Source organism: Syngnathus scovelli, unplaced genomic scaffold, assembly GCF_024217435.2.
Source record: "Syngnathus scovelli strain Florida unplaced genomic scaffold, RoL_Ssco_1.2 HiC_scaffold_65, whole genome shotgun sequence".
Classification (NCBI taxonomy): Eukaryota; Metazoa; Chordata; class Actinopteri; order Syngnathiformes; family Syngnathidae; genus Syngnathus; species Syngnathus scovelli.
The window spans coordinates 97,676-110,019 of NW_026061647.1; the positions used below are offsets into that span (position 1 = coordinate 97,676).

At 47.4% G+C, this 12,344-nt stretch overlaps 1 protein-coding gene across 1 annotated transcript; it reads right to left on the reverse strand.

The window, feature by feature from the left end:
* Positions 1-8,572: 8,572 nt before the first annotated feature.
* On the reverse strand, positions 8,573-9,113 carry LOC125971700 (janus kinase and microtubule-interacting protein 3-like). Its single transcript, XM_049724657.2, has 3 exons — positions 9,068-9,113; positions 8,778-9,011; positions 8,573-8,698 (listed from the first exon to the last, which is right to left on the reverse strand). Exons 1-3 carry the CDS (start codon positions 9,083-9,085, stop codon positions 8,582-8,584), a joined length of 369 nt encoding a protein of 122 aa, XP_049580614.2. The 5' UTR covers positions 9,086-9,113; the 3' UTR covers positions 8,573-8,581.
* Positions 9,114-12,344: the final 3,231 nt, after the last annotated feature.

A 12,344-nucleotide genomic window follows, 5' to 3' on the forward strand; every position in this document is an offset into this window, starting at 1 on the left:
TCAATGATACGAGCCTCTTCTTGCAGTGGAAAACATACAGCCAACAAACACCGTGGAACCTAAAGGAATGAAATTAAACATTAACATTTAGCCTAAACCAACATTCACAGATACAACGCAACGCAAACTACACAAACGTAAATCTTTTTAAACACAATGAGTTGTACTTACCGTGTACGCTCTAGACGGTCCACTTGCAAGCAGAAAATAAAGATATTTCTGTTGATAATCGTCGTGTTTGTATCCGGTGTCTCGCTCAAGGCCATTGCGCCCACAGATTTGAATTTTGGCGAGAGTTCAGCCTATTGACGTCATTTCCGCGGTGTAATACCCGCATATCTGAAACGGCAAAGTTAAGAGTAGAGTTAAATAAAGTTTTTAGTCAACGCAATAATTTACAACCGTTGACCAGTCGAAATAATCGTCGAAATTTGGCGTCTGTGGCTGGAAGCAGACGCCGAGTTCGACATTCCTCCCAAACGCCACACTCCCTTGCTTTTCAGGGCTAAAAAAAAACAGTTGTAATTACCTTGTACGCTCTAGACGGTCAAGTTGCAAGCTGAAAACAAAAATATTTGCCTTGTAAGTCATCGTGTTACTAACCGCTGTGTCTTGTTTGCCAGAATTGCCGCTTTCCTACTTCCTGTTGCAAGCCACGCCCACGGATTATAATTTTGCCGTGAGTTCCGCCTATTGACGTCATGTCCGCGTCACATGACTGCGACGTAATATTATCTAAAACTGTTTGTGCGGTATTGTGTTGTTCTGTGCGGTATTGTGTTATTCTGTGCGGCGTCGTGTTGTTCTGTGCGGCGTCGTGTTGTTCAGTGCGACGTCGTGTTGTTCAGTGCGGCATGGTGTTGTTCAGTGCGGCATGGTGTTGTTCAGTGCGGCATGGTGTTGTTCAGTGCGGCATAATGTTGTTCAGTGCGGCATAATGTTGTTCAGTGCGGCATGGTGTTGTTCAGTGCGGCATGGTGTTGTTCAGTGCGGCATGGTGTTGTTCAGTGCGGCATAATGTTGTTCAGTAGGCCATAATGTTGTTCAGTGCGGCATGGTGTTGTTCAGTGCGGGATGGTGTTGTTCAGTGCAGGATGGTGTTGTTCAGTGCGGCATGGTGTTGTTCAATGCGGCATGGTGTTGTTCAGTGCGGGATGGTGTTGTTCAGTGCAGGATGGTGTTGTTCAGTGCGGCATGGTGTTGTTCAATGCGGCATGGTGTTGTTCAGTGCGGCATGGTGTTGTTCAGTGCGGCATGGTGTTGTTCAGTGCGGCATGGTGTTGTTCAGTGCGGCATGGTGTTGTTCAGTGCGGAATGGTGTTGTTCAGTGCGGCATGGTGTTGTTCAGTGTGGGATGGTGTTGTTCAATGCGGGATCGTGTTGTTCAGTACGGGGTGGTGTTGTTCAGTGCAGGATGGTGTTGTTCAGTGCGGCATGGTGTTGTTCAATGCAGGATCGTGTTGTTCAGTGCAGCATGGTGTTGTTCAGTGCAGCATGGTGTTGTTCAGTGCGGCATGGTGTTGTTCAATGCGGCATGGTGTTGTTCAGTGCGGGATGGTGTTGTTCAGTGCGGGATGGTGTTGTTCAGTGCGGCATGGTGTTTTTCAGTGCGGCATAATGTTGTTCAGTGCAGCATGGTGTTGTTCAGTGCGGCATGGTGTTGTTCAGTGCGACATAATGTTGTTCAGTGCGGCATAATGTTGTTCAGTGCGGCATGGTGTTGTTCAGTGCGGCATGGTGTTGTTCAATGCGGCATGGTGTTGTTCAGTGCGGCATGGTGTTGTTCAGTGCAGGATGGTGTTGTTCAGTGCAGGATGGTGTTGTTCAATGCGGCATGGTGTTGTTCAGTGCGGGATGGTGTTGTTCAGTGCAGGATGGTGTTGTTCAGTGCGGCATGGTGTTGTTCAGTGCGGAATGGTGTTGTTCAGTGCGGCATGGTGTTGTTCAGTGCGGCATGGTGTTGTTCAGTGCGGCATGGTGTTGTTCAGTGCAGGATGGTGTTGTTCAATGCGGGATGGTGTTGTTCAGTGCGGGATGGTGTTGTTCAGTGCAGGATGGTGTTGTTCAGTGCGGCATGGTGTTGTTCAGTGCGGCATGGTGTTGTTCAGTGCAGCGTAATGTTGTTCAGTGCGGCATGGTGTTGTTCAGTGCGGAATGGTGTTGTTCAGTGCGGCATGGTGTTGTTCAGTGCGGGATGGTGTTGTTCAGTGCGGCATGGTGTTGCTCAGTGCGGCATGGTGTTGTTCAGTGCGGGATGGTGTTGTTCAGTGCGGCATGGTGTTGTTCAGTGCGGCATGGTGTTGTTCAGTGCGGCATAATGTTGTTCAGTGCGCCATAATGTTGTTCAGTGCGGCATGGTGTTGTTCAGTGCGGGATCGTGTTGTTCAGTGCGGCATGGTGTTGTTCAGTGCGGCATGGTGTTGTTCAGTGCGGCATGGTGTTGTTCAGTGCGGCATGGTGTTGTTCAGTGCGGCATAATGTTGTTCAGTGCGGCATAATGTTGTTCAGTGCGGCATAATGTTGTTCAGTGCGGCATAATGTTGTTCAGTGCGGCATAATGTTGTTCAGTGCGGCATAATGTTGTTCAGTGCGGGATGGTGTTGTTCATTGCGGCATGGTGTTGTTCAGTGCGGCATGGTGTTGTTCAGTGCGGCATGGTGTTGTTCAGTGCGGGATGGTGTTGTTCAGTGCAGGATGGTGTTGTTCAGTGCGGCATGGTGTTGTTCAATGCGGCATGGTGTTGTTCAGTTCGGGATGGTGTTGTTCAGTGCGGCATGGTGTTGTTCAGTGCGGCATAATGTTTTTCAGTGCGGCATGTTGTTGTTCAGTGCGGCATGGTGTTGTTCAGTGCGGCATGGTGTTGTTCAGTGCGGCATGGTGTTGCTCAGTGCGGAATGGTGTTGTTCAGTGCGGCATGGTGTTGTTCAGTGCGGCATGGTGTTGTTCAGTGCGGCATGGTGTTGTTCAGTGCGGCATGGTGTTGTTCAGTGCGGCATGGTGTTGTTCAGTGCGGCATGGTGTTGTTCAGTGCGGGATGGTGTTCAATGCGGGATCGTGTTGTTCAGTGCGGCATGGTGTTGTTCAGTGCGGCATGGTGTTGTTCAGTGCGGCATGGTGTTGTTTAGTGCGGCATGGTGTTGTTCATTTCGGCATAATGTTGTTCAGTGCGGCATAATGTTGTTTAGTGCGGCATGGTGTTGTTCAGTGCGGGATGGTGTTGTTCAGTGCGTTATAATGTTGTTCAGTGCGGCATGGTGTTGTTCAGTGCGGCATGGTGTTGTTCAGTGCGGCATGGTGTTGTTCAGTGCGGCATAATGTTGTTCAGTGCGGCATAATGTTGTTCAGTGCGGGATGGTGTTGTTCAGTGCGGGATGGTGTTGTTCAGTGCGGCATGGTGTTCAATGCGGAATGGTGTTGTTCAGTGCAGGATGGTGTTGTTCAGTGCGGCATGGTGTTGTTCAGTGCGGCATAATGTTGTTCAGTGCGGCATGGTGTTGTTCAGTGCGGCATGGTGTTGTTCAGTGCGGCATGGTGTTGTTCAGTGCGGCATGGTGTTGTTCAGTGCGGCATGGTGTTGTTCAGTGCGGCATGGTGTTGTTCAGTGCGGCATGGTGTTGTTCAGTGCGGCATGGTGTTGTTCAGTGCGGCATAATGTTCAGTGCGGCATAATGTTCAGTGCGGCATAATGTTCAGTGCGGCATAATGTTGTTCAGTGCGGCATAATGTTGTTCAGTGCGGCATGGTGTTGTTCAGTGTGGGATGGTGTTGTTCAGTGCGGGATGGTGTTGTTCAGTGCAGGATGGTGTTGTTCAGTGCGGCATGGTGTCTTTCAGTGCGGCATGGTGTCGTTCAGTGCGGCATGGTGTCTTTCAGTGCGGCATGGTGTCGTTCAGTGAGGCATGGTGTTGTTCAGTGCGGCATGGTGTTGTTTAGTGCGGCATGGTGTTGTTCAGTGCGGGATGGTGTTGTTCAGTGTGGCATGGTGTTCAGTGCGGCATGGTGTTTTTCAGTGCGGCATGGTGTTGTTCAGTGCGGTATCGTGTTTCTCAGTGCGGTATCGTGTTGTTCAGTGCAGTATCGTTGTGTTGTTCGTATTGTGTTGTGTTGTTCGTAATGTGTTGTGTTGTTCGTATTGTGTTGTGTTGTTCGTATTGTGTTGTGTTGTTCGTATTGTGTTGTGTTGTTCATATTGTGTTGTTCATATTGTGTTGAGCTGTTCGTATTGTGTTGTGTTGTTCGTATTGTGTTGCCTTTAACACTTAGCCTCTAACACTTAGCCTCTAACACTTAGCCTCTAGCATCTAGAAGGTAAATAAATAGGAAGGAAGGACTCACCGGTGACGTCTTCGCCCACGTCCAAGCGTTGTACTTTGTATTTTCATCCTTCTGACAGTGGAAAACATAGCCAACAAACACCGTGGAACCTAAACGAATGAAAGAAAACTATCATTTGGCCACAACCAACATTCACAGATACAACACAATGTGACGTGCGGGGTTGAGGTTAAAGGTTGAGTGAAGGGCCCTCGTTTTAAACTACTTTTTTGAAAAGGATTGGGAACAAGTAAGACGTATTTAATTTATTTAATGGGAAGTAGTAAGAGCTATTGAATTTAATCTATGTATTATATTCTATTGTATTGTATTCTGTTGTATTCTTTTGGATTGTATTCACACTAACCCCACTAAAACTTCAGCCCACAAAAACTCGCCTCTGGCGCCTAGCCTCTGGCACTTAGCCTCTAACACTTAGCCTTTAACACTTAGCCTTTAACACTTAGCCTTTAACACTTAGCCTTTAACACTTAGCCTTTAACACTTAGCCTTTAACACTTAGCCTAGAAGGTGAATAAATAGGGTTAAAGGTTGAGTGAAGGGCCCTCGTTTTAAACTACTGTTTTGAAAAGGAGTGGGAACAAGTAAGACGTATTTAATTTATTTAATGGGAAGTAGTAAGACTTATTAAATTTATTTAATCTACTTTTCTTCCCAGGCAAAATTTGATGTGCTGCAATTCCAAATTTCCAAAGTGAATGAAGGAATGAAGTCCTTTAAATTATGATTTTGTATAAATACTAGGCATTAACACAAAATCAACGGCACAAAATGGGCAGACTTTACTTGTTTGAAAAGGACTGGTTACAAGACAGACTTTTTAAATTTATTTAATGGGAAGAAGACTTAGTTTAATTGATCTATTTTTGTTCCCTGGCAAAATTCGATTTGCTGCAATTCCAAATTTCCAAAGTGAATGAAGGCAAGAAGTCGTTTAAATTATGATTTTGTTTAAATACTAGGCATGGACACAAAATCTACGGCACAAAATGGGCAGACTTTACTTGTTTGAAGAGGACTGGTTACAAGACAGACTTTTCTGATTTATTTATTGGGAAGAAGACTTATTTAGTTTATTTAATCTATTTTTGTTCCCTGGCAAAATTGGATTTGCTGAAACTGTATTTTGCCAAATCTTGCCTTGAGACCTGATAGGAAGTATTAAACGCTTAGTTAAATCAATACAAGTTGGTAGTAAGAGCGAGTAATGTTGGTTGAACCGATGAATGAAGGTTGAAAGCAATTTAAATTATGACTTTGTATAAATACTAGATATTAACAGAACATCTACTGCGCGAAATGGGCAGAGTTTACTTGTTTGAGAAGGAGTGGCTTATTCAAAACTAAGATTTATTTAATCTGTTTGTTCCCAGGCAAAATTGGATGTGATGCAATTCCAAATTTCACCACATGACGGTGCCCAATTTCGACTTCATAGGACATATTAAACACTTAGCTTGTTATTATGTTCAAGGTAATCAGATTTGTTTATTATTCTAATGGCCTCTTCAAAACTATTCTGGATTACTACTTTGGATCTATTCTACATTACTTGGCAACAACATACTCTGTAACAGATTAGGCAGTATAATCATATATGTTAACTTGAGAGTGCCCACACTCAATCTACTTATCGTGATGTGTTAAATCAATTACTGTTAGACATTATTTGTCTGATAATCTACCAAATCTTTGAATTGAAGAATTTGTGATTTAATTAATAGCTTGTTCAGGGTAATCAGACTTGTATATAATTCTAATGGCCTTCTTTTGAAAACTATTCTGAATTACAACTTTGGATCTTATATTACTTTGCAACAATCTACTCGGTGACAGATTAGGCAGTATAATCACATATGTTAACTTCAGTGCCCACACTGTATTTATTTATGGTTATTTGTTAAATCAAGTACTGTTAGACATGAAATAGGAAGTGTTTAACATAAATGTTATGGCTACTCACCATTGTAGCTCGCTCCTGGTCAATGATATGAGCCTCTTCTTGCAGTGGAAAACTTGCAGCCAACAAACACCGTGGAACCTAAAGGAATGAAATTAAACATTAACATTTCGCCTGGACCAACATTCACACGTACAACGCAACGCGGCTACACTTCTGCTATTACAAACGTAAATCTCCTTAAACACAACGAGTGTTACTTACCGTGTACGCTCTAGGCAAAATTGGATGTGATGCAATTCCAAATCTATCTGAAACGGCAGTTAAAAGTAGAGTTACATCAAGTTTTCTTTTTTAATCAACACAATCATTTACAACCGTTGACCAGAAAGAATCGTCGAAATTCGACGTCCCCCACAAACGCCACGCTCACTCGCTTTTCAGGGCAACAAAAGTACTTCTTTTTAAAAACGATGAGTTGTACTTACCGTGTACGCTCTGGACGGTCCAGTTGCAAGCAGAAAATAAAAATATTTCTCTTGTTAGTCGTATGTTACCATCCGCTGTGTCTTTGTCAACATCGCCGCCATTTTCCTACTTCCTGCTGCGAGCCACGCCCACGGATTTAAATTTGGGCGGAAGCTCTTTCCATTGGCGTCGTTTTCGCGTATAGCAAATCCGATTGGTTGGGAAGGGGGCACGGTTATGCAGCCGAGGGGTCCTGTGATCGGTGGGATGTAAAGTAGGCGTCGACGTCACGTCCGCGTCACGTGACCACGACGTGGCAGACGTCATATAGCAACCGCTGTTTTGTTTAGTAGACTTACAGTTGTTATGCATTGACATAATGGCGCACACACCAAATAGATTTAAATAAATTAAATAATTCTTCTGCCCACTCTCTTTTAAACAAGTTAACTCTCCCCGCGGATTTGAATTCCGGCGAAAGTTACGCCCATCGACGTCACGTATGTCACGTGACCACGACGTGGCAGATGTCATATAGCAACCGCTGTTTTGTTTAGTAGATTTACAGTTGTTATGCATTGGCATAATGGTGTGCACTCAAAATAGATTTAAATAAATTAAATATTTCTTCTGCCCACTCCCTTTTAAACAAGTTAACTCTGCCCACGTCCATTGACGTCTTGTCTGCGTCACGTGACCACGACGTAGTGACGTCATATAGTAACCGCTGTTTTGATCAGTAGACTTAGTTATTATGCGTTGCCATAATGGCGCACTGGTTAGCATGGCCACCTCTTAAGCATGATGTTGCGGGTTCGACGCCTGATCAATGTTAGCATGGAGTGAGCTGAAGTGCATGGCGCTGAAGATTTGAATCTTTGAAATGCGCTGAGGTCTGACATATCAGGCAGAATGGTTTGCCATCACGTTCAACAAAAAATAGAAACTTTCCCACTCTGATTAAAACGTCCTGTGTTCATCTACGTATTTTCGTTTTGCTGTGCATCTTTTCCCTGCCATTTCGAGAGCCCAATTGACACTCATAGTTTAAAGAAATGTGTTTGCCCATCCTACTTTGTGGAATTTCACCACATGCGCTTTTGACCAAAATACCAAATTGAACTCAAGTGAAGCCAACACGCACAACCCCCCACACACACACAAATGTTGATATGAACATAAAAGAGCCGCATGCGGTTCGGGAGTTGCGGCTTGGCCAAACCTGTACTATACAACTTTATTTGTATAAAATTTTCACAACAGCTGTCACACAAACAAAGCGGGAAAAACCGAAGACGTGCGTGTTCCGCCCACGCTGGATTTATTTGCACCTTTGAAAAGACACCGTATTGCCGCAGATGTGGCAAAGAGTACTTTTGGGCATCTGAGACGGAAGGATGTCCAAAGCATCACGTCACCTGCTCTGGTAGGCATGGTGGTGGGACGTTGAGGTCAACCGCTTTGGGGTTGGCTGAATCTTTGATCGCAGGATGCCACACACTTGAAGACAGAAGCAGAAAAGCAGAGCTAAATGCAAAATGTACTCACCGGTGACTCCAATTTTTTTCCCCCCTGAAGAAACAGCTGGACGGGTGGCCCCGGCTGGCCAGTGGGACTCTTGTTATTCTGACCCTTTTTAGTGCGCGTTTGGGGCAACAACCGTTTTTTGTGGCGCTCTCTTCTGGTTCAAAAGTGCCCTGCATGTGAATTTGCTTTTCCTGCCTTCTGATTGGATGAGCGCCGGTGTGACGCGGTGCCTCTGTCACCGTGGCGGGGGGTATACGTTGGCATCGGAGCGTCTGCCAACGTCTGAGACCGGCTGGCAGTGTATCGGAGGTGTCGAGTGCGGTGCCGCTGGAGCTCACTCACCAGCTGGTGTTAGGGCCACAGAATGAAGGCCAAGGAGAAGAATAGAAAGAGAAACAGAAACTTCTCCTCCAATTGTTTGATTTGTCTCTTCTGAGCTTCGATGAATTCTTTCAGCTCTTTGTTCCTCTAGGACGGACAAATGGAAAGTGGCATTCAAAAGCCAGTAAGCGTGCAAGTAAGTGCCGGGCTGGCTTTGGGCCCTTACCTGTTGCGCGCTGTGCAGCAGATCCATTCTCTCTTGGAGATTGCAAGCGTCGCGCTCCCTCAACTCGCACATCAGGGCTCGCTTCCATTGGTCCACGGCGCTCCTAAGCTCTTCTCTCTGATCCGCCGTCAGCACGTCATTCACGCCAGCGTGGCTGGCTTTTTCGCCGTCCGTGGCGGGGCAGTCCCGCTGCGGTAGCGCCTCGTACAACATGGCCTCCAGCTCCAGGATCCTCTGGGCCGCAATCCTCGTCCATCAGTGGTCCGGCGGGAGATTTGAGGGCGGCTTACCTTATGAGCCTGGTCCATGGAACACTTCCTGAAGTCCAACTCTTCATCCAGGTAGCCCTTCTGCTTGCAGAACATATCCTAGCACAGCTCAAGGTCAGAATTGTTGGGGCACATTGCCGGAGTTCCCCTTGGCTGATGTCGCGTGTCTGTCTACCTTCTCACTTTCAATGTCCAACATCTTCTGTTGAAGTGCTGACTTGGTCACTTTGATGTATTCTAACCACTGAGGAAAGGCTGCTGTCACATAAGCAGAATGCGAGAGCGTGCGTGGACGTGCGCGTTACCTTCTCGGCTAGGGTGAGAAGGGGGGGGTTGGTCCAGTAATGCCAGACGGATGAGTGACTGAAGAATGTAGCTATTTTGTCTGAGAAAAAGGTGTGCTCATTGATGAGCTTACCTGTCCTTGTTGCTTCAGCGCTGACTCCAGATCTGCTACTCTGCTTTGATAGTGACCCATTTCTACCATCAGCTTTTCTCTGGTCTGAAAGGAGGAGGAGGGAGGCTCCTCCTCCTCCTTTCAGACCAGAGAACACCCGAGGCTGGGTGAGAACGGGGAGGCTGCGACCCGGCCGGGGGTTGCGGGAAGGGGCGCCACCTTGATCTCCTTCTCGGCGTCGTAGTCCCCTTCGCTGGTCTGGGCTAGCAGAGCGTAGGCTCGTTGCAGCGCTTGATATTCTTGCGTCAGCTGGCGGTAGCGAAGCTCCGCCTCTTCATGCACACACCAATGCAACACAGCACTAGTACCAGAATCAGTCAGACCGGCGACAAAGCACCCGCGACGCAAAGACGAGTCCGATTCCAGGCTGAAGAGGAATGTTTGGTGCCAATACGCTGGCAGAAATGGCGGGCTACCTCTTCGGGTTCCGTGTCGGGGGTTCTGTCGGTGTGAAAAGACAAGGACGATCCGTCCGAGTCCACCAACACGTCTTCGTCGTAGCCGTAAAATGTTTCGATGACCTGCGGGCGCGGAAGCAAACATCTCTCTGAACAAACTGAAGCGACACCTCACGATGAATCGACGAGAGGAACGATAGCGAGAAAAAGGCCATTTTATCTTGCGCAACACCAAGCAGCCGCAAACAAACAGACTCACCTTGCAGGACCTCACGCTTTGTTCCTCCTCAGAGATTCTCGACGTCGGTATCGTAGCAGCAAATCTCTCTCCTGTCGACACAAATAATCCGCCTTTGAGATTCTTTGGATGCAAAGGGAACGAACGGCTCCGGCGCAGAAACAAACGCGACTCACAATGACATTTCTGACATGAGCTCCTGTCTCCAGAGCCTGAAAAACACGTCACCGGCGATGATTGGAGGGACGCTCGTCTTTTCCAAAAGTGACAACTACAGGGTGTGTCAGGGTTTTCCAGATTATCTTTATCGTATCATTGTGTTGCTTTGACTTTGACTGCGACCTGTAATAAATAATATTATTTATCCCTTATTTATCCCTATCGCTTATCCCTTCCTACACAAAGTCGTAAAACACCCCTTGCTATGTTTTGACTAGAGGTCAAGGGCTTCCTCTATTCAATCCACTCTTACACCCACCCTGTTTCTCTTAATTAAAATGCTCGTGCAGGAGCCGAGAGTCAGACTTCATTCGTACAACGGATGGACTCTCCACCTGCAGGTGTCCAAAAGAACTTACTTGTCTCCCGTGTGGTTCTTGCAAAATAAGTTGGAGCGAGCGCAACTCTAACAGGGTGCATTTTGCCACTACCTGCCTACGGACAATGACGTCGCGCTCGCGGCTCATGGTTGACGGGCTGAGCAGCCGGGCAAGTCCGTCGTTTTCAGCGCACAGCGAGTGGCAAAGGCGCTGACAAAACGGGAGCTTTGAGCTGCTGAAAACGGCAAAACAAGTCTAAAGCGTGTTCAAACGCGTGCGCACAATGCTCCTGCTTGAAAGGTCGGAATTTAAGGGGCCAATTTTTTGGATGGCGGCCGCCGGCCAAGCTTTGGACGGAAAAGGTTTCCTGGCGACAGCGAGCGAGCGCGGCGCTGCCGTACGTGCACCGAGTCGCCTGCCTGAAGACCTTGGACAAGTCGTCGATGATGTGCCGCTGCTCCACAACTTGAAGGAACTCCATTTCACCGTCCTGCTGGCCGCAACCGCGGTCCAGGTCATTGAGCGAACTAGGCCTTCTCTGTGGAACACAAATGCAGTGGACTCTGTTGGCACGCCGCCGTTGTCCGCGTCGACTTACCAAGCTTGCCATCTCCTCGTTCTCCTGGGTGACAAAGCGCACTTTGTTTTCAAGGCGACACAGCACCAGCGAGAGTTCTTCATTCTTCCTGCTCAGGCGTTTGTTTTTGTACAGGAGTGGCAGAAACTGGCTTTCTGTTTCTCTCAGTCGCTTTAGCTGCAAGCATGAAGTGCGGGATGTGAAAGACGCACAACACGCGGGCCAGAACGTATCCATTCCTTTTGCATCGGTTTGAACGGAATCGTGGCTTTGGCTCCCAATAAAAGACATCTACCAGGCAACCGACTCGCCGCGCCGCTCAACTAATAAGCAAGCGCAATGGGTGCCTCGCTGGATGGCGCGCATCAAACGTAGCGCAAACCTTCAAGCGTGCCGTCAATAAATTACCAGTTCATTGCGCTCTTCAGAAAGCAGGGCGTTTCGATCCTCCAGTTTCCTGATGACTGCGCTGAGCTCAGCGATTTTCAGATGAAACCGTCGCGTGTCCCGATCCTCCTGAGACTGAAAACGCCCCGCAACACACACACACAAGCACTCGTTCAAAGTTCAAAACTGTTTTTGTGCTACCTTCCTCCAGCAACGAACTAAGTCATGCGTACTGCAAGTGTGTGATGAGGTGGCTTACGCAATGAAGAGGATTGCTAGTAGCGGCGTTGACCCCACTTCCAGGGTAGTTTAGGCCCGCCCTTTGGGAATTCCTCAGGGCAGCGATCTGCTGCTCGGCAGCCTGAGTCTGCAGCTGAAGGCGGTGGACGTGGCCGGCCCCAGGGCTTCATCCAAAACACTAACCGCTCTGTCTTTCAGCTTGATCTCATCCGTCTGGATGTACAAACGGGGAGCGCTCAGGCAGGCGGGCAAACTCATTTGCCAGAATTGTGACAAAAACAAAGAGAGCAACCGGCCAATTTTTTTCTTGAATCGACTAGAACACCTTTGCTGTGACAAAAGCGAAGCGAGCAACCGGACATTTTCTTCTTGTGAAATAGAATAGAATAGAATGCCTTAGGTGTCATTGCACTGCAGGTATACAACGAAATTGGGAACATAGCCACGCACCGCGCATCTGAT

Excerpts from the sequence above, each read along its gene's own strand:
- LOC125971700 (XM_049724657.2), bottom strand. Across the intron at positions 8,699-8,777 it reads TGCTGCACAGCGCGCAACAG|AGGAACAAAGAGCTGAAAGA; the intron begins GTAAGGGCCCAA and ends TGTCCGTCCTAG.